Source organism: Leptodactylus fuscus, chromosome 3 (assembly GCF_031893055.1).
Source record: "Leptodactylus fuscus isolate aLepFus1 chromosome 3, aLepFus1.hap2, whole genome shotgun sequence".
Taxonomy (NCBI): domain Eukaryota; kingdom Metazoa; phylum Chordata; class Amphibia; order Anura; family Leptodactylidae; genus Leptodactylus; species Leptodactylus fuscus.
This window is the reverse complement of record NC_134267.1, coordinates 129,738,763-129,762,090: the sequence shown is the minus strand read 5'-3', so window position 1 is coordinate 129,762,090 and position 23,328 is coordinate 129,738,763. Positions and strand designations below refer to the sequence as shown.

Genomic DNA, 23,328 nt, shown 5'->3' with positions numbered 1-23,328 from the left:
AGTTAACACTGCACTGGAAAAAATGCATGCAGTTTTGATGTGGTTTTTGATGACGTTTTTGAGCTTTAGAAGTGAAAAAAAATATTTATCAGGTTTCAGCTTTAAATTCAAAAACTGCCCCAACAAACCCACCTCAAAAGTGCCATATTTTGTCCTTTGGTAAATCTAGTAGGGGTGCTCCTACATTATGCATGGTACATATCAACCTGCATAGTGAACACACAAAATAAAAGCAGATGACTAACAGCAGCCCCATCAAGGTATAACCAACCACTATAATAAAATGCTTCAATAAATTGGAAAAAAAGCAAGTTCCCCTTTTAAGTCATAAACATGGTTACATGAAATAGTATTGACATTATAACTGACCTTGTTCCATATAATATAAAATAAGACTTGCTAGAGTCACTTTCATAATGCTTTCACCATGCCCTGTGGTTGACACAGCACCAACACTGTTATTGGCATACCCCCCGGATCCTGCAAGTCATAGAAACAGGATTATAAGACAGACGTAAAATAAGAGCACAATCTCCATGTTGTAAAGATAGTACTTTTCAGAGAACATCTTTGTAGATTTTTGTAATTTATTTTTTCATATTCTTGGTACTGGAGAGTTCACACTTGCATTTCTACATAAATAAAATTCACCTTTACAAAAGTTGCATAGACCGACAATCTGCTGACCAGCAGTTACACTACCATTTGGCTATGCTTCACTTTTTTCTCTATCCCAGATTCACATTTAAAGTAGAAAATGATTTCACTCCCATACTACAGCTATATGCTCAGAAAGGTCTTGAATCGTATAGTCTATTCTGTTATAGTTCACCATTATATCAAGATTGATTTTCAGAGAAATCATACGGCTATTAACATACAGTATATTTTTCCCACGCAGTTTAGATTTATGATGGGGTGTGTAATAGGAAAATGTTGCTAACAACACAAATTCAACTAAATCCATAGTCACACCACTTTAAAAGAGGGAAGCTAATTCCTTTGTTTGCTTTTCGAGGATAAGATTTTTATATGAAGATATAAATAATAAAGATTACTCCCAAAAATACTAAGGCATATCCGTTGGGTAATAAATTCTTTATGTATGCATGCAGCACAAAACAATGCAACAGAAAACACTAGATACCAATTTAATGTGATTTTCTGAGAGTTCAGACATTGATCCTATGGATACATCATCAATGGTTTATCGGTGGAGGTTTCACAGGTCAAAGATGTCACATACATTTGTCTTTGCAGGTCAAGTGAACGAGGCTGAGATGCAATACCAAGCACAACCCCACCATGCAATGTAGAGCGCTATACTTGGTATTCAGTGAAGAGGCCACATCACTTACCAGGACTTTTCAAAGAGCTGATCAGTGGGGTTCCTGGGTGTCGGACCTCCACCAATTAGATATTGATGACTTATCCTAAGGGTATTTTATTAATATTAGTCCATGAAAACCTCATTGACATAGAAATATCTTGTCAAACCCAGACTGTACATTAAATACACCTTCATTTCTCACCTGAACACTGTTGAGGTACAGTATGCACTGAAATCCATGATCTTTTCAGCACACTACAATGACATCTAGTGGTCATTCCATAGAATACAAACTTAAAATTTCATCTTTTAGAAGGCAAATGTAAAAACACCTTTTGCATACTGTATGCAGTCTAATACTTTTGACTTTTAACCAGTATTATATACACACAAACATATCAATAATCAATATTGTGGGCATTACCATCTTTTGTGTGCAAACGTCTAGGAGATGGATAAAATCAAAAGCATGGATACTTCTCCATTTCTCCTCTGTAGAGACTCCAGTAACCCAAGGGTGACACAGGAATACTTTTACATGTCATCCATGTGCTGTCTGGGCAGTTTTACCACAGACCAGGTGTAGGTACATAAAGGCTAACTGAAAGCAGGCTCTAAACCTTGGGCTGCAATTATCCTGGATACAAGATGAGATATGGTTGGCCATGGATGCATACAGGTTTTGTATGGTATCCTGCAGCACAGTTGTCCACAGATGATGTAGTTGACCCTGTCAATCCTGCACACCTATAGGTCCCAAGGATCCCTTGGGAATCCTTGCTAAACACTTCGACAAAATTGTTGGTACCCCTTGTTTAATGAAAGAAAAACCCACAATGGTCACAGAAATAACAAGAGTAATAGTAAATAAAAATTGCTGACAAGCCACAAAACCTCTGGGAGAATGTCCTACGGACAGATGAGACAAAAATCAAACTTTTTGGCAAGGCATATCAGCTCTATGTTCATAGACGGAAAAATGAAGCATATCTTGAAAAGAACACTGTCCCTATTGTGGAACATGGAGGAGGCTCTGTTATGTTCTGGGGCTGCTTTGCTGCATCTGTGTCTTGAATCTGTGCAGGGTACAATGAACTCTCAAGACTATCAAGGGATTCTAGTGAGAAATGTGCTGCCCAGTGACAGAAAGCTTGTTCTCAGTCACAGGTCTTGCAACAGGATAATGACCCAAAACACACAGCTAAAAAACACCCTAGAAGGGCTAAGAGGAAAACATTGGACTATTCTTAAGTGGCCTTCTATGAGCCCTGACCTAAATCCTATTGAGCATCTTTGGAAGGAGCTGAAACATGCTGTCTGGAAAAGGCCTCCTTCAAACCCGAGACAACTGGAGCAATTTGCTTATGAGGAGTGAGCTAAAATATCTGTTGGGAGGTGCAGAAGTGTCATTGACTGTTACAGGAATCGTGTGATTGCAAAGATTGCCTCAAAAGGTTGTGTAACAAATATTAAGTTAAGGGAACCATCATTTTTGTCCAGGCCTGTTTCATGAAGTTTTTTTTGTTTTTTTAATTCTGTCGAAGCGAAAAGCAATGTATAACTTTCATTTGTTCATTTTCATAGAATTTTTATTATTACTTTTGTCAGATTCAAGTTATTTCTGTGACCATGGTGGGTTTTTCTTTCATTAAATGAGCGGTACCAACAATTTTGTCCACGTGTGTATGTGTAGGTGACCATTATCCTGCTGAAAAATGCCAGCTGGAAGATCTGTCATGAGAGGCAACACATGGGATGGCCGTCACGTATTGCCGACTTGTTAGTGTCTCGTAGCAGTACTCGGGTCACTAACTGTTGATCAGTACAGCCACTGCATACATCACAACAGCAGTTGGGGTAGTGTGTCATTCCACAGCAAAGGCAACATTGAACCAATAACCATAAGACCTCTTTACTCAAATTCTACAGTGCTTAGTTCCCAATCAGAACCCAGATTCATCATTGAAAGCGATAGGGTTCCAGTCAGTAGCAGTCACGGTTCCTCATTCACGATATCACTACAAATGAAGGTGCCAGTGGCTGGCTGTCAATGGCAGGACACGTAATGGGTGTTGTGATACCAAATTTCCTTGTGCTAAGTGCCTGGAAGTGGTTCAGGCAAATACAAGGGTATGTAGTAAAGAAGCAAACTGTGAATGGTGGAGAAGGAAACGGCTCACGCTCATCAGTGGGTAAAGCGACATGTATGGACACTGCATATTTATTTCTCTTATTTGTATAAAGCCGACATGTTCCGCAGTCACAATCTGAGTTCCCTATTAGTATGTCTTTGGAGTGTGGTAGGAAACTAGAAATCATATAAACTTCTTGCTAACCACTGATGCACTGAACATCTTGATTTTATGATGTATTGTGTGTCTGCTAAGGTCAGACCTTTAGTCTCAAACATGATTTTGTTTCATTTTTCTCAAAATATTACACTTTGATGAAAAACTGCAATAAGATGCCAACACCCGTAAAAATACTGAGTATTTACCTATTTTGAAGTTTACGTTCAGAAATCAAACTGGTATGGAGATGCAAAGTTTTTAACCCTAGAATTTAGATTTTTATTTGTGCTTGACAAAATGTGAAAATTGGACCAAAAAGAGTTAACAGAATAGATCCCCTATTGTCTACTGTAATAACAGGAAACCCTGACACAGATGTGAATTGAGCCTTAAAGGGGTTGTCCAGTAAATTGACAATGAACAGAAGTCACTGCTGAAAGTCCTGCACCACATACCGCTGATTGGCCTTTGATTGGATTCATCAGTCATGTGCGGCACAGGACTGACTTCATGGCATGTGCCTTAATAGAGAGTGGCAGTGAACACTGGAGCTCCGGGAACAGGAGAGTATGATTTTTTTGGAGCGCTCATGGCTTAATAAGACTCCACACACCTAAATGGTGGTTCTCTCCTTATGGAGTGACGATATCCCCTCAACCCTGTCTAAGCCTCTGACCTCTGCCAGATCAGTCCTCTCTGCGCCAAGCTGATGAGATGCAAATACATCAAAACAGCTGCCCTTGGCTGAGAGAGTGTACCTGGTAAAATCCCAACATCATTGCAAACAAAGGCCTCTGAGAAGGTCGGCATGATGTTAAAGGGAGCACCCTATATTGGTTTGCTTGACTGAGACTCTGTCTTCCTAATTACATCATGGAAGACAGACTTGCACATTATCAGTGAGCGCCCTCTATTGGTGTGCATTCTTGAGGCACTGGCTTCCTAATTACATCATGGAAGTCAGATTTGCATATTCTTCCCATGTTCCTTTGCACAGTGGAGCGCTCATGGCTTAATAAGACTCCACACACCAAAATGGTGGTTCTCTCCTTATGGAGTGAAGATATCCCCTCAACCCTTTTTTTTTTTTTTAAATTAATGTTTCACCATCCCTGACCTCCTGTTTGAGTTGTTAAATCCCATTTAAAGTATTAAATTATGCTGTGAGGTATTTAGTAACAACACTGTAGGGGAAACCATATTGATCTTTATGCCCTCTTACCATTGTACATGGATTATTAACTGAGAAAAACATCTATAAAACACTAGCACATCAGCTTTCATAACCAGCATGAATAAAAAAAAAAAAAAAATAGTAAAACATACGCAGAGCAACAAAAAGGATAGGAGTTTTGTTTATCAGGCACTGAAAAGCAATGTCAGGACTTGGGCATTGCATGTCACAGACTTATTTTACTTGTTTTTGTGTTTGTGTATTTTGTATGTAAGCCCTTTTCAAACGTAAAACACCATGGAATTAAAGGTGCTCTAAAAATAATCAGTAATAAAGTACTGTCAGTTCTATTTGGTAGACTATAGTACAAGTGAGAAACACTGGTCTTTGCCACATGAAAATGCTGGTTGACATCTAGTGGCTAAAAAGAGCACTGCGATCAGGATGAAGAGCTTAGAAATACATTTCCATACGATTATTTCCAAATAAAACAAAATGCCTTTAAATATATAAAAGACATATTCTTGCTGTGTTCTTAAAGTGAACAACTGCTTTAAAGATTATATAAGAACTGTATAAACCTACAAAAGTTTTAGGAATGTTAATTACAAGGAAGCATTCACATTTTAACCAACTTAAAAAAATAAATAAATAATAATTACTTATGCAGAGTCTTAATTTACAATCATGTCCACAGCTCTTATGCAAACCTGTGTGTCTCCACGGTAATAGACTACAAATTAACTCTACATACAGTCTTATCCTGTAGTTACACTCATCTGTCCTATAATATATACTCCATATGTTAACAATCAGCAGGGTACAACTGAGGACAAATAAAAAAAAAAAAAAAAAAAAAAAAGCATGAGTCCTACCTGGTAAGTTTACTCTTACCTATGCAGGCTGTGTCACCAACACGTCCAACCATTTTATTAGTCATTCCTCCAGTAGATGTTGCACAGGCCACATTACCTTGACTGTCAATGGCAACAGCTCCAACAGTTCCCAAACCTCTACCAATAAAGAAATGCTCTGTCAGTCAAGCAATAAAAGGCATAAATAAAAACAGCAACAGATTTCAGACTATCTGTAGTGTACTCGCATCTGATAGTCACACAGTGTGAAAACAAGTAACGCTAAGGTTATATAGAGGGGCATTGACGTTAGTGCTGATAGGGGTTAAAAATTAGAAACTGCCGAGACAATTTTCATACTTTTGAAGTACACAAATAAAACCTGCTTATAAAATAAACCACATTACACCTCCATATCCATTTCATTTCACAGAGCATATTTTGAGAAAACAATCTAGCATGTATTGCTTTAGGCAACAATGTACCAAACCTTATTGTTTTATTTAAAAAGAAAAAAAAAAAAATCATGTTTGTGGCTAACATGCTGCCCAGCGTTTACGATGTATGCACTACGAACATGTACATATCTTCCCAAAATAATTACATAAAGAAATCAAAATCTATGCGGCTGAGGTGCCAGTACACTCGTGAATAAGAGTAAGTAGGCAACGTGGTTAGGTAGATGGGTGATAATGCAACTTCTAATCTTCTAACTCCTGTAAAGCGTATCAGGGGTGATAATAGGAAGAAAAGTTCGGAAACAAGGCCCAATGGATCCCAACAGGTTAGACATTAAACACACAATTTAGGCTCACAATTGATATGCCACTGGGTTTGAACCAGGGTTCAGATTCTTCCTCCATCTTTCTTTTGAACGTTCAGTGATGAGTTGTTCACCAAAGATTTCAGGAACGCCTTGTGCCTTAGCAAACAAAGATGCTCCTTTACAAGTCAGAAGCATGTGATCTGTCTAAAGGAAAAAATAAATAAATACAATGTTGGCAACATATATTCCATTTTACTTTGCTTTTATGCCAGACATTTGTAAAGAGCTTGGTATAAACATTTAGGTCTCCCAATAAGACAAATAAAGATTAGTAATGACATAAGTGAAAGAGTGTTCAAACAACAACTCTGTTCTGTACTGAATGTTTCTGATTAGATCAAAGTAGAGCTCTAACTCCTAGAAAAGCCTTTTTAAAAGGGGCTCTATCATTGGAGACATGCATTTTAAAATAAGGACATGTCGGAATAGCTAGCCTTTAGAAAGGCGATTCTACTCCTATTTTTGTTTCAGTCCTCAATGCCGCTGTTTTTGAAATAAATCACTTTTTCCATTTATGCAAATGAGGCTCAGAAAGCACAGAGGGCGTTCCCTGTGTCCCGAGCACATGCCACCTCCCGTGCGATGTCCTGGTGCTCCTAGCTCGTGTAGGAATAGAATAAAGATGGCTGCTTAGCATGCGCTGTTGGCTCTGCGCATGCTCGGCAGCCATCTTTATTCTATTCTTACAATACGCTTATGTAGGAATATAATAAAGATGGCCGCCGAGCACACGCTGTCAGCTCTGCGCATGCTCTTCAGACATCTTTACTCTAGTCCTACAATACGCTTGTGTACTGTAGGAAAACAACAAGCGAGTTACTTAAAAGACGGTGGTGTTGAGGACTGAACCAAAGCTTTTCTCAAGGCTTTTCTGACATGTTCTTAGTTTAAAATGTATATCCCCAAAGATAGAGCTCCTTTAAATACAGCAATGTGTTTCAGTTAAAAAGACAACTCACTGCATGATGTTGTGGCCTTCTGATGTGCCATTACAGGTCAGGTCACCACTATAGCCAATCACAGGCCTCACAAGTGTCATGTCATGTGTAGAGGCCAGCTCTGAAGACTGTAATTGGCTGCAGTGACCTGATCTCAAACATCACAGAGCAGCAACAGTGAGGACCAGGCAACCAAAGTAAAATGTCATTTTATTTCCTAAAATACATTGCTGAATTTAAGAAGGTTTTTGTTGAATTTGGGAAGACCCCTATAAGACAAGAAGAATTTCTAGATTCCCCCTCTCTTCATCTGGCTGGCAACCAACTTTGCATTCTGTACAGAAAACGGTGGAGAATATTAAGCTTCAAAAAACGCTTGCTTGAGAGGACCCTCAAAGTGTGAATAGCTTCCATGGACAAAATATTTGAAGATTTTCATCTACATATTTGGAGACGCATCAAGCTGCACTTCTTGTGTGTTTATTTCTACATGGCATCTTTTCAAGATCTGCTTGTGGAAACACACATTCAGAGCTCAATGGGAGTAAAACCCACTCTCTCACTTTTGTCAGTAATGTAATATATGAGCTGTTTAGGCCACTTTTAAACCATGAATATTTGCAAAACTGCTTCATTATTTTAGATGCAATGAAGCCAATTCCATTAATGGTACACAATGTGTTTAAAGGGGTATTCCCACGTCGCATACTCGCTAGTCTTCGCTGCTGTAAATTCTTCTGTCTTCCAGCTTTGTTGCATCATTGGTGGGCGGGGTTACATATGCAAAACAAGTCGCTTCTATGCCGCTGGCCCTGCGTGTGCGCTGCCAATGCAGCTAGGCATCGGACGTACAGCCTTCACAATGTAATACAGACCCGGCATCCGCTGTAATAGAGAGGCGGATGCCGGGGAGCCAGCAGTGGCAGGAGCGATGCTGCTATTCCGCTGCTCCATCCCCCCCCCTCCCCTCCGGAATATCAGCATTGCTCCTGCCACTGCTGGCTTCATGCAGGGCAGGAGCGTAGCAATGTTGCAGGCACCTGTGCCGGTGTCTACACTCCCCGGCATCCGCCTCGTTATTACAGCGGATGCTGGGTCTGTATTGGCGGCCCCTTCCCCCCCCCCCCCCCAAAGTGTAAACTACACAACCCCCCTCCAGGCTCGCTCCCGTGCACCTAGCCCCTCCCCCCCCACCCCCGAGAGCAGCAGATACATCACTTGACTTATGACCAGATAAGTCAAGGGATGTGTCAACAGAGAAATGAATAAAGTAAGATAGTGGACAAACAAAGCAGTTTTGCTGAAGCAATGTATTTAGGAAAAGTCTTACATTCACATTAACAAGCAGTATAGATAAGATCCTTGTGATGGGACAACCCCTTTAAAGAGTCAGCTCCTTGAAGCATACTCAGCTGTCATCATATTACAGCACACACTACTCTAATGTCTTAGGCAAATGAGGAAGTTGGTGCACTGGAGGAGGGCCTGAAGCTCCCCAAGACCTCTACCACCTCCTGCCTGTGCAACCTTGTATAGCAATAGTTTATCCTCCCACTGGTATATCACCACCAATCCTACCTGAAAGACCCGCCCCCCAGTGCACCAATTGCCAAGATTTCTTTATTATCACTATAATGTGCTCCGTAACACAGTGGTAACAATTCAATATGTATAGGAGAGATGGTAGACATTTTTTGCAGCAAATGAAGTCAAACTTATCCATTTCTATAAACAGAAATAGGCATTCTATACAAATAATTCTGTATTAAAAGAGTAAGAACTACTGCAGCACTAAAAAAACCAGGAGACAAACACAGCTGTGTGCAACCTACACACAAAGACGTGTCCACAAGATGTCACCAAATTCATAAATCATAGTAGTGCCAATTCAGTAATTCTGTACAACAATATAAATGCATTCCCAGCACAATATATTACTGTAAAAAATCCACAGACAGCTATTTTCAATTCATCTAGATCTAAGGAATGTCCCTCTATGTGTTCATGTACCGGGTATTTCATTGCATATTTCTTAATGTAGGTTGGCATGTCTAAATGAGCTGTGAGCATAATCGACAAACAGGAAAACCAGAAAACCAAAAAAAGGAGGTCACACAAGTTCCATATAGCACACACATTCTAGAAATAGAATACCTTTGTATAGATTTTATATTTAGGGTTCAGGCCATGCATTTCAGATTTTGCTGTAGCCATAGGGTTTGTTTTTTTTTGTTTTTTTTTATGTTTTTTTTACAAGCAATCCTCCTAGAACCAGTCTAATACGTTATGTTCAGCTGCAATGTGCAAATTTTACAAATCCTAATGCAACATTTTGCATTAGGATTTGTAATGAGGGAAATTCAGGCATACCTTTAAAGGGATATTCCTTATCTTTTTTTGAAACCCTGAGCACAATTACAGTAATAAACATGATATACTTGTCCGTTGAGCCAGGGATCCAGCAAAGAGTATGCATTCAGGTCCCCAGACTTTGTGCACCTTCTGCTGTATATGAGGATGTTGGCTGATCAGCAGCTGATCACTAATACTCAGATTGAGCACCACTGCTTATCTTTGCCTGACACACTGCCGTGTGGGCTTAAGATCAGGAAGACGATGGACCCGAATAAAGACTCTCCGGTTAATCCTGGCCAGGTGGACAAGAGAGTATATAAAGTTTGTTATTTTGCACCTCCCAAGAGGTTGAAAAATGAAGTGGAATACCCCTTTAAATCACAGGCTTACATTTTAAAATATAGCTAAAATAAACAAAAAAAAGTTGGGTAACATCATAGATGCATTGCTGTTTCGTCAGTAATTCACATTTTAACGTAATGTGACTCAGTATATGTAATGCAATGTTGCAAAATTTCTCAATTTTTTTTTATATATCATAACTATAAGGAAACCATGAGAAGCTAGCTGTGTTTATCATAGATCTCCATGTGCACAGTAGATCTATGATATGATAGACACAGGGAGCTGCAGCCCCACTCTGTATAGATCACTACTTAGAAGACGACGAAGGACCTTGCAGTGACGGCATCACAGGTCCTGTACTACTAGCAGGGAAGAGACAGTTGGAGGCTGTGAATCGAAAACAGGAGGAGGGACTTACATACAAGAACCAAGAGATGAGGGTGTACATTTGTATCTACAGTAGAAGACCCAGGAAACACTGGTAGCAATGCTTATTAGTAGGTGCTATCATATGCTGTCTGCAGCACAAGTGATTAAAGTTAATTGAAAGTGTCCAAACCAGTCCCAAAGATAGTTTGATTCAGGTGACCGTAATCGAGCAGTGTTTTACCTTTATGAACTAGTGTGTCCATTGCTGAGATATCACTGTTTCTGTCAATATGTGAATTAAGTATTTAAAGCACTGATGATGTAACCATTGCTCCAAAGAGATAAGTCCCACCCCCTTGTTGCTCCAAACAGCTCATTTGTACATTGAAAAAAAGAAAATCTATATCTTGTCAACAGAGGCACAGATTCACAAGGTGAAAACACAATTTGAAATAAGTGACCCCCTAACCCATCTGTCTACCAGGCTGGCTTGATATGCTGGGTCCTGGTGACAGACTCCCTTTTATACTGGCAGTTCTAAACATTTCTTCAAGATGCTTCTTTTTCTCCTACAAGACAAATTCAATTTTGGAAAGAGGTGCATCTGGAGAAATATCTTAGAAAGGCCTGTGTTCACACAACATGGTTGATGTCACATGACTAAAAGATAAGATATATACTGGTAACAGATGGATACAGAATGGACTGTCTAATCTAACAGATAAAGTGTTATATTACAGACAGTCTCAGAATAGTATTTCCTAGATCAATATTTGTACAGGTGTTTACACTACCTGTCTTCATAGGGAATGTGCAGTTGTAAAACACAGCTTCTACTACATTGCACAGGCCCTAAACAGCTTTGGCCCTTTGTGCATTTTTGCTTCAAACCACATTTGTAAATCTATTTCTCACAGTACTCTCTTAGCAAATGTGAAATGTCATTTCAAATTGACAAAGACATTTATTAACCTTTACTATGTCATTTATGGACTGTGTCTCTGCTAGCAGGCACTCAACTGCTATAACAGAAATAGCCTCCTCATCTCTACAAATAAGACTGCCTTCTATAATAGTACTATATAATACAGCTTACACAGCAATGCCTTCTCTATAGATTAGGGAGCGTTCACACTAACGTCGGTGTCTGACAGCTAGTGTCCACTGCTAATGTCCGTGCAAAATCTTTGCGGACATTAGCATCAGACACTAGCTGTGTCCGTGACATTTTGCATTGATTTAAATGGACATCGGGTGAGTTCTTTTACTGTCCGTGGGTGTCCTTAACTGTCCGTTCCCAAAGATGTCCAACATTGCCCAGATTTACAGCTGCCTGTATGTAGCTATATCATTGTTTAAGATGATGCTGTAATTGCTGCCCATTTTCAGCCACATTCACTTTTGCACTTCGATACCATGGTCAATACCCACTGCACCATCTAAGCAGTTAAAGAGAGGGAAGGGGCTTCCTCTGTCAGGAGGCATTCACATGGGGTAAAGTGGCGCTGAGTCTGCCATGATAACTTGCGGCAGAATCAGCGCTGATAAAAAGACTCTCATTGACTTCAATGTGTTCCGCACAGAAGACGGAACCCATTGAAAGCAATGGGAAGCTTTTTATCAGCACTGATTCTGCAGCGAGTTATCATGCCAGAATCAGCACCGCATTACACCGTGTGAATGGACTCAAAGCCTATCAACCCCCTACTGATGCAAACAATCACACGAAAGCTTAAAAAGACCCCACTTATCCCATTATCAGACACAAAAGTATAAACACTGAAAAACAAACCGTCATTTATATTGCTGTGTCTGATCACATAACATTGTCAGGCGTGCCCTAGTAACTAACAAAACTACTTTGTCACTATTATTAGTTAGTACTGAGACAATGACTGGTTGTTATGGGTAGCAGCCATATTTCCAATTCTAGTCAGACTGCAGGGGTTACATTCTGTGAACAGTAGTGATTACTGACAGACTGGCATGCACAGCAGATTCACCATACATCCCCCATAGATATCTTCACTGAAATACCTTTTCCATTACAAGACGGGCCAGTTTTATTGGGTTAGCAATGCATCTGACAGCAGAAACAGCTCCTGAGGTTAAATCCTTGCCATCCATGATAATAGCATCCATCTCCACTTCTCCTTCTTCATTCAAAACAGATCCATGGCCTAAGGAAACAAACCATAAGGTTAACACACAAAAGACTAAATTCTGAGATATGTTCAGTGAGGAAAAAAGAAAATCTACATGTTCACTCATCTCAAAAGCAAGAACACGTGATCATCATGAGACATTTATCTGTGCACTGGAGAAATTAAATCATAAAATAAGGAAAAGTAAAAAAAAATATCAATATTTATTATATTTATTAATGCATTTGTATACAATTATTTAGGCATTTTAGAAATTTCCTTGTATCTAATATATACTGTTCTAAACACAAAAATGGAAACTAGGAACTCCTACTAATGGGATTCATCAACACTTTTGGCAAGAAATAGGTAAATGAAACAGGGGCTGAATATTCTGCCATGTAAATACATTATGAGCACCAGACTCTCAGCAGCAGCATTCCCAGGTAGACTGTCAGGAGCGCCCTTCTGATAGTGAAGAGCCATCAGTAAATGCACCGATATCTCTTCCCCTAGGGCACATAACGGGAAAGCCGAAAGCTGAATTCAGCGCGCTGTTGACTTTCGAGCAGTATATAAAACCGCATGTGCAGTAGGACATGAAAGGTTCTCTTTAAAGGGATTCTATCATTAGAATCCCATTTTTTAATATTAACATGTAGGAATAGCCTTAAGAAAGGCTATTCTTCTTCTACCTTTAGAAGTCTTCTCCACGCCGCCATTTCGGTGATATTCCCATTTTTCTGCAGTATGCAAATGATGACAGAGCCGACTACGCATGCCTGGGATTTTGAAGACCAGTGCCGGAAGAAGATGCAGTGGAGAGGCAATCCAGAAGAAGATGAGGCCGTACTTGAGATTTTTCAAGCAGCATTGGAGATGCCCCCAGTGCTGTTTGAGTGTTGGGGAACGTCCCCAGTGCTGTGAGAAAAATCATTTGGATATTGCACAAAACCGGGAATATAACTAAAACAGTGGCGCAGAGAATACTTCTAAAAGTAGGAGAATAATAGCCTTTCCGAAGTATATTCCTATGTGTTAATATTTTTTTAAAAATGGGATTCTAATGATAGAATCCCTTTAACTTCTTGAATGAAGATTACTTTGACACAATTCATGAAAGTCATGTACATTACTTTTTCCTATGGTGTAGAAGGCAGAACAAGATCTGCTGTAGCTGATGAATGGAGAGAATATCTGTGTCTGTGCCAACACATATATTCTGCAAATTTTCACCTGCATTAAAAAGTGGATCATCTTCAAGCACCACCACAGCTTCTTCTACAGCTGAAACTGCATCTCCTCCTTCCGCCAGTATCTTGTAACCTTGCAGAGCAGCTCTCTTTACTCCAGAACAATAGCCTTCTTCATATTCTTTCATGATCGATCCAGCACCGCCATGGACCACAATAACTGGTTTCATATTTACTAGAAGTGAAATAAAGAGTAGATTAACCTTTTAGTAGGCCAACTGGTTTGAGTCATAATGACCACGCTCATTTTTTTCCTTGTACACATACCAAGAGCCATATCTTTTTATTTTTCCATCAATGTGGCTAAATGAGGGCTTCATTTTGTGAGGTAAGGTATAGTATTTAATGTCACCACTTTGATAAACACAGATCTTGTTGATTAACCCTTCCCTGCTTAACAGCCTACTACATCACACTGAGGGTAAGAGAATGATGCTGTGCCTGCATAACCCCACAGTTGTTGTAATCAATAACGATCACAACACTTGGGTGGCTAGCAGGCAAGACCATCACCCCTTCAGCCCCTAAGATCCCCAAGGTATGGCAAATTTCCACAGCATACAAAAGTATGGAATGCGTGCTAGAGACAAACAATAAAACTATACGCTAGTAACCGACCCCAGGAAAATTGTTTATTCTTAAAAAATAGCGTTGTATTAAGTAAAATGCAATAGAATATATCATGTCATTTTCAATGCAGATTGAATTTTGTAAAAAAAAAAAAAAAAAAAAAAAATTATAGGATTTTTTTTTTTTTTTTTTTTAACAACCCCCCAAAACCATTAATATAAGTTAATAGAAACACAATGTGTACCCCAAAATAGTGCAAAATGAAAGTACTTGTCAGGCAAAGAGTAAGCCACACATGACTAGGTCAACAGAAAAAAAAAAAAAAAAAAAGTTATGAATGTTGGAGATGGAAAGATGAAAAAAAGGTCACTGATCATCAAAGGAGTTGTCCAGGTTCAAACCAATATTGAGACACAAACGTTATTGTTTGTATAATGAAAAGTTGTACAATTTTCCAATACAGTATTCTTTCTGTATCAGTTCCTCACTGTTTTCCCATATCTCATATCTTACTTCTGGTGGATAAAAATCAGTCCATGGTCATGTTTTTTACGGTCCCGAGTCATGTGATGTACACACAGGTGCACAGCTCGTTATAATCACAGTAAAGTAATCAAATTTCTTCCTGGTAACAAACTGTGCACCTGTATGTTCATCATATGACCCTGGACCATATGTCACATGACCATGGACCATATGTCACATGACCATGGACCATATGTCACATGACCATGGACCATATGTCACATAACCACGGACCATATGTCACATAACCACGGACCATATGTCACATGACCATGGACCATATGTCACATAACCACGGACTGAATTTTATCCACTAGACGTAAGCAGAAAGAATGACAAGTAGGGATCCATGAGGAACTGATTGGCATTCACAAAGTATATTGAAAAAAATGTAGATTGTTGTTTTTTTTATTATACAAACAATAACATTTGTCCCCTGTAACACCCATATTGTCCAGGAAATACAGAAGTGGGGCGGAAGGGTGCCTGAATTTTTATGAAACATTGAAATATGTGCAGGGTCTTGCTGGGCAGTCTGTTCTATGACTGTATAAGATTTCATACATGGTGTACTATCTGTTTTCTGCAGCTCATAATCAAACAATGGCTTAAACACACTTACTTATGTCTAAGGCTATGGGTACATACAATAAGAAGTTGTCTGCTCCCATTACTGATAATGTTCTACCATTCTTCCAGAAGTAACTATACAAACTGCAAACAAATAGCAGAGAAAAGCCCAAATGACCATACTATAGGAGATCCAGGAACATTGGACTGTAAATACAGGGCAAGTAATTGCAGCCAAGCAGATAAAACACAAGAAAAAAACAAAACAATTTCTAAGCAGTCAGGAAAGCAGCTTGCTGTCATTGAATACTATCCCATCTGTAACCATACAAGTAGCCAGAATACAAGAACATAGAAGACTTTTCTTACATTGAAGTTGTACTATTCTGTGCAGTCTGTGAGGAGACTCAACCCCTCTCTTCTCCATTCACTGTATAAAGAGAGAAAAAGGATTGCCTCTACACTCACTGAAGTAAGCAAAATGGAATGGAAGTAGAGGCATAGCTAGCGGGTAGGCTGGGGGGCGGCGGCAACACGGATTAAAGGGGTTGTCCCATCACAAGGATCCTATCTATACTGCTTGATAATATGAATGTAAGACTTTTCCTCAATACATTGCTTCAGCAAAACTGCTTTGTTTGTCCACTATCTTACTTTATTCATTTCTCTGTTGACACATCCCTTGACTTATCTGGTCAAAAGTCAAGTGAAGTATCTGCTGCATTCAGGGGGGAGGGAGGAGGGGCTAAGTGCACAGGAGCGAGCCTGGAGGGGGGTAGGGGCCACCAATACAGACCCGGCGTCCGCTGTAATAGAGAGGCGGATGCCGGGGAGTGTAGACGCCGGCACAGGTGCCTGCAACATCGCTACGCTCCTGCCCTGCATGAAGCCAGCAGCGGCAGGAGCGATGCTGCTATTCCGGAGGGGGGGGGGGGGCGGAGGAGCGGAATAGCAGCATTGCTTCTGCCTTCATGCAGGGCAGGAGTGTAGCGATGTTGCAGGCACCTGTGCCAGCGTCTAACAATCCCCGGCATCCACCTCTCTATTACAGCGGATGCCGGGTCTAAATTGCATTGTGAAGGCTGTACGTCCGATGCCTAACTGCATCAGGAGCGCACACGCAGGGCCAGCAGCATAGAAGCGGCGTCTTCTCGCCACTGGCTTTGCATATGTAACCCCGCTCACCAATGATGCAACAAAGCTGGAAGAAAGAAGAATTTACAGCATCGGAGACTCGTAAGTATGCGACATGGGAATACCCCATTAACTTCATCGCGCATGACACTTATAGAGTTGAAACACATAGTAGAGAAGGAAGAATCTAGCTTATTTCCCTGCTAGTAAGTAGCCCACAAGCCACTTCAGGTCTGTGGCCTACAACCTGCCCTAAGAAGTCTGCGTCCTGGAACAGACTTCAACATGATAATGTCACTGTCCTGAGCCTGACAGACTGTCAGAAACACCCTTCTGACAGTGAAGAGCTACGGTAATGGCACTGATAGCTCTTCACCAGGGGTACAGAACGGGAAAGCCGATAGTGTGCAGAATTCTGAACACTGTCGGCTTTCTAGCGGTGTATTAAACTGCATGTGCCCCAGGAGGTGAAAGGTCCTCTTTAAGGAGGTACACAAGGCATTAATAACTTTGGGAAATTATTCATTGTGGGCAGTATTAAATAAAGGGGCACATAGGAACATTATTAAATTAGAAAGTCATACGTGGGTATTATTCATTTCCAAGGGGATTTTATGTCATATATTTTATAATTGATGACATCAGCAGGAAGGAGATTTTATGTAGTTAAGGACAATGTGGTCGGGTGCCTAGAAAAGTGAGGAGCCAAAGATGTCTCTGTTACAAACTTTACAGTCACAACTAGAAGAAGTGTTCATGGCAGTCCAGATGGAAGAAACAATAAATTTAAACAGTCAGAGACGTCACCTCACAACATCGTTCCTGTACTGTGTGAACAGCAAATTAGCTAGAATGGAGACTTTTAGTGGTTAGAACTTTAGAGAGATGGTTGAGGAAAAAAGCAGCAACAGTTTTAGTTAAACTGCAATATATTTAGGTCCACGACCACATGCTCTATGAAATGAAAGTAAGTTGTCTAAAAAGTTAGTGACCATTTGAATAACCTGATAAAATAATTCTCTGTTCCATCCAATTGCAGGGCTACCAATTTATATTCTTGTTTTTATTCACTTTTGCACAATAATAAGTATTTGCATCGCGATTTTCCATAAGCTATAAGGCTACTTTCAGATCTGCGTTGTGTTCCGTTGTTCTGTTCCATTATAGGATCTAGGAGCACTGTCTATAATGTGGTCTGCTGGGCTTCCTTTCTAGCATATGTCATTTTGCAGGATGAAAAAGTCCTGCAACAGAGATTCCTAACACAGCAGATGTGAATATAGCAGTTTCAATTTATTTTCAAGCTGGAGTTTGTAACTTTTTTCCCCAACTACACTGGTCAGATATTTTATTGTAAGGGGTTTTTTTTTGAGGGAAGATCTGGGTTTTTTGTTTTTTTTATTAGGGTGCATAAAACCTCTGGATTGCTTTTTATGAAATTTATGTGGGCAGATGGTGAACGATTATTATCCAATTCAAAAATCACAATTAATGGACACATTTTTCCTTAATTACCATTAATAAACAATAATTTTAGGACACTCCTCTTTTTTACTTGTGTATTGCTTATTTATGTGTCATATCATGCTACTGAATCTTGGTAATACACATACCATGTTTCTCTGAAAATAAGGGGGCATTCACACGGAGTAACGCGGAGCTGATTCTGGCACGATAACTCGCGTAAGAATCAGCGCTGCAAAACAGAATCCCATTGAGATCAACGGGTTCCGTTTTACACGTGGTACACATTGAAATCAGTGGGTAAAAAAGCCTCCCATTGATTTTAATGTGTACCGCGTGTAAAACAGAACTCATTGAACTCAATGGGATTCTGTTTTGCAGTGCTGATTCTTACGCAAGTTACTCCGTGTGAATGCCCCCTAAGACCTACCCCAAAAATAAGCCCTAGCATGATTTTTCTGGATTTTTTACAAGGCAGCTATACATGTAAAAAAAAAAAAAAAGTAAATAGAGTCGTCAGTGGCTAATGTAAAAAGGCATAAGTTTAGTCACTAAGGGGTTAATAAAGTAACACTACACTGCATCTAAGTGTACTGATTTTACATGATCCCTATGATGAAATTTGTGTAAAAGAAACCACCTAATTACATTTCGATGAATGTACTAGCACAGTCAGAAATTGGTTTCATGGGACCACACGGTGGCTCAGTGGTTATCACTGCAGCCTTGCAGCACTGGGTCCTGGTGTTCAAGTCCCACCAAGGGCAAAAAACCATCTGCAAGGAGTTTGTATGTTCTCCCTGTGTTTGCACGGATTTCCATCCCATATTCCAAAAAAAAAAAAAAAAAAAAAAAAAAAAAAAGACATACTGATAGGGGAAAAGAAATTGTACATAGTGAGCCCTATGTGGGGCTCACAATCTACATTTAAAAAAAAATAATTGTTTTTATGACATTTTTCATAAATTTGCCAGGATTAAGATATTGATGACTAATCCTTAGTGCAGGAAATGTAGGATTACATAGTGATTATTCAAGTGAGCTACCTTCCATGTGTAATACATGGACAGAGACAATGATATTCGCTAGCTCATGGATATGTGCCCCTGAGCAGTAAACGTTATCTCTTCACCCATGAATACAGTTCAGTTGTGTAACATATGTATGATTAATAATTACCAGGGTAATTAAAAAAAAAAAAAAAAAGCTGGCCCTTTTTTTCAACCTCTGACCCCAGATAAAACATTATATAGGTTTTACATAAAAAGCCCGATCTACATATTATCAATCAGCTCACTTCTTTAACCCCTTCCCGCCGATGGCATTTTTTGATTTTCGTTTTTGACTCCCCTCCTTCTAAACCCCATAACTTTTTTATTTCTCCGCTCCCAGAGCCATATGAGGTCTTAATTTTTGCGGGACGAATTTTTCTTCATGATACTACCATTAATTATTCTATATAATGTACTGGGAAGCAGGAAAAAAAATTCAGAATGGGGTGGATTTGAAGAAAAAATGCATTTCTGCGACTTTCTTACGGGCTTTGGTTTTACGGCGTTCACTGTGCAGCCAAAATGACATGTCCCCTATATTCTGTGTTTCGGTACGGTTCCAGGGATACCAAATTTATATGGTTTTATTTACATTTTGACCCCTAAAAAAAATTCCAAAACTGTGTTAAAAAATTTTTTTTCTAAAAGTCGCCATATTCCGACGTCCGTAACTTTTTTATACGTAAGTGTACGGGGATGCATAGGGCGTCTTTTTTGCGGGGCCGGGTGTACTTTTTAGTTCTACCATTTTTGGGAAATGTTATTGCTTTGATCACTTTTTATTCAAATTTTTATCAGAATCAAAACAGTGAAAAAACGGCGGTTTGGCACTTTCGACTATTTTTCCCGCTACGGCGTTTACCGAACAGGAAAAATATTTTTATAGATTTGTAGAGCGGGCGATTTCGGACACGGGGATACCTAACATGTATATGTTTCACAGTTTTTAACTACTTTTATATGTGTTCTAGGGAAAGGGGGGTGATTTGAACTTTTAATTTAATTTAATTTTTTTTTTGCATTTATTAGACCCCCTAGGGGTGTTGAACCCCAGGGGGTCTGATCACTAATGCAATGCATTACAATGCTAATGCATTGCAATAAAGCATCCTTTCTTTTGCAGGCTGCATAGTCCAGCCTGCAAAAGAGAGGATTTGCAGACAAGCCTGGGAGCCTGTACAAGGCTCCCGGCTGTCATGGCAACGGGACGTCAGCCCTGGAGCATGCTCCAGGAGTCGGCGATCCCGGCCAAAATGGCAGCGCCCATGCGGGGACCGATCGGAGGCATTAGAGCCGGTTGTCTACTGCTTAAAGCAGTAGACACCCGGCAGCTATGGCGGCCGCCCAGCTCCCGGGCGGTCACCATAGTTACAGACCCGACATGCGCCGTACTATTACAGCGCATGTCGAGAAGGGGTTAAAAAAAAAAAAAAAAAAAGCCCCCACAACAATGTCTTACCTATGGAGAGGTTTAGAGAGAGAAATGTTGCGACTCAATTTTACACCTAGCAGTACATGATGGTTTTTTGATGGCCATGAGGCAGTTGTTTGATCTACAATGGGATGGTTCATATGAGAAATCCCACGGTCAATATTAAAAACAACTCCCCAAACAGGGAAAAGATTTGTTTACAATGAGAAAAAGATATAGTTGATAATCAGAGGAGATGATGTCATTCAGCCAACCATCACAGACCTCCGTACTCCATGACATTATTCAGGAGGCCAGAAGAGGACCAGGAGGAGCGCCGGAGCCCAGGGGAGGGGTTTCATTTAGGTTTGCCCTGAAGAGCCCCCATAATAACAGTTCTAGTTTGGACGTTTTTAGTCAGAATGAAACTACAGGTAATGTTGCAAACACAGCAGATGGAATATTTCAGAGGAAAATCAACAGTAAAATGTAAAGCCTAGTACACAAAATCACAGGCTTCAACAGCAAACATGCTTCCGCTGATATGGGGTATGCACTGGCCGCCACTGGAGAACCTGCCATCCTACTCACAATTGCCTCAGCTTGGAGAACCGATGGGCATCGCTCCGGCCAAGAGGTGCTTTCACTCCTCACGTTGTCCATCAAGTTTCCTAGCTGGTTATGTTCCTAAACCATCCTCCTCGCCCTTACACAGTCACACTCTCAAAGTGACCTCCATGCTAGCCCAGTCCCTCAAAGTGCAGAAATGGGCCCTTAAAGGTGTTATACCACAAAGAATATTTAGCCTCTATCCACAGAATAGAGGAAAAGTAGCTGGTTGGTGGGAGTCCAACTGTTGAGACCCCTACCAAGAACAGGGGCTTTTTTTTTTTATCCCAGTTGTGAATTCAGCCAGACTGTAACCAGAGTGAATAGGCATGTCCCTACTGGACAGGACATATTGTATCTGTGTTCCGATTCACTTTAATGAGAGCACCAGGGATGGCCGAGTGCTGTACTTCAGCTACCTCTGGCGCTGCCATTAAAGTGAATATGGATAGAGGAGAAATATTCTTCTTATCATAACCTTTTTAAATATAGAGCCATTCCCACCTTTATAACCTAGGCAAATGCCTGACATCTCACCACAGGGTAGCAACAAACAACTTCTCCTGCAGCACAACTTCAGTCCACCTCTTAGGGTCAGTTCACACGTGAGCAAAGGGGAGGTTTTTGACAGCGGATTTCGCTTCAAAAACCGTCCCTTTACAATGGTGGTCTATGCAGACTGCCGGGCTTCTTTTTTCCACTAGTGACGGGCTGCTGCTAGCGGAGAAAAGAAGCGACATGTCCGTTCTTCAGGCGGAAGCCGCGGCGCGCTGGACCGCAGCTTCCGCCTAGCGGCAGCACCCTCCTGTTTCGGCTCATTCATTTGAACCGGCTACGGAGGGGAAAACCGCGACGGTCGTGGCAGGTGGGTTTTGACCCTCTGACTCTCTGTGTCAAAACCCACGCGACCCCCAACGTGTGAACTAGCCCTTATTAGGCTCCGTTCCCACGGAGTAACGCGCCGCGCATTCAGACACGTATACACATGTCAGAGTGTGAGCGCTCAAAACAGATCCCATTCACTTCAATGTGTGCCGGCTTACGGGCGCTACACATTGAAATCAATGGGAGGCTTTTTAACCCATTGATTTCAATAGCGCCCGTAAGCCGACACATATTGAAGTGAATGGGATCTGTTTTGAGCGCTCACACTCTGACATGTGTATACGTGTCTGAATGCGCGGCGCGTTACTCCGTGGGAACGGAGCCTTAGAAGTCAGCATCGACAAAACACGGACCATGCAATAACCTGCACAGACTAAAATGTGACATATAACACAACACGTAATAAACCATCCTGCGCCAACCTGCTTGTGCTGTGCCATGCTATGCCTACAGGGATTATGTAGACTTAAAGTTAACCATTTCATACAGCCTGCCCCACCTTATATCTTACCTGTTTTACACATTTGGTGGTGGGGCGGTTACAGAAAATGTGCAGTAGCTACCATCACAGAATCTGCATATTCAGAGAGCCCCTGCCCCACCATATGTTTCCGTGTCATGAGGAAACAGCATTAGCTTTCCAGCTAGCCTAGGTCACTAGCCACATCATATTCCTCCATGACACGGCACATACTATGTAACCACACACTGGGGTACTACTTGGCAGCATGCTAGCATTAGCAAATGACTCTATTTTTCAACATGCAAGTACCAAGTCATAGAGAGGACTGTTCATATGATGGGGCATAGTACCCACTGCAAATATAACACTAAGACCATTCATTGTTGAGCACAGACACGTTCTGCCCATGTCAGAGGTGCTGGCACAGGACATGCACTGGATGTACCAGGGGCAGCATAGGACCTGTCTCTCTCTCACTTACCTGTCTCCCACCAGCTGACACCTGTAGTAGTATATGTAGCCGGGCACACGTTACCAGCCCAGCAGGTGTTTATACCATACACAGCAGGCTGCTGCCCGACTACCCCCGTGACTTCCACACTGGTCACCTGACCTGACAGCCGCGTCCTCCGGCGCTCACTGCCCCGCCTCCTTCCTCAGCATGTCCTCGGCGTCAGTGGTGAGGAGGGGGCGCCTGCTCCGAGGTGCTGTGCTCTGCTGGAGTGTCTCCTATTACATGCTTACTCCCACTTATGGGCTAGTAGTC

At 40.9% G+C, this 23,328-nt stretch overlaps 1 protein-coding gene across 1 annotated transcript in view; it reads right to left on the bottom strand.

The window, feature by feature from the left end:
• The window catches only part of ASRGL1 (asparaginase and isoaspartyl peptidase 1), a 28,186-nt gene extending 5,062 nt beyond the window's left edge, over positions 1–23,124 (bottom strand). The window contains exons 1-6 of the mRNA XM_075268363.1: positions 23,044–23,124; positions 13,863–14,054; positions 12,520–12,662; positions 6,465–6,619; positions 5,690–5,808; positions 370–480 (exon numbers count right to left, since the gene is read on the bottom strand). Of these exons, the coding sequence (XP_075124464.1) occupies positions 370–480; positions 5,690–5,808; positions 6,465–6,619; positions 12,520–12,662; positions 13,863–14,049 (715 nt within the window). The 5' untranslated portion in view covers positions 14,050–14,054; positions 23,044–23,124. The remainder of the gene's footprint in view (positions 1–369; positions 481–5,689; positions 5,809–6,464; positions 6,620–12,519; positions 12,663–13,862; positions 14,055–23,043) is intronic.
• Positions 23,125–23,328: the final 204 nt, after the last annotated feature.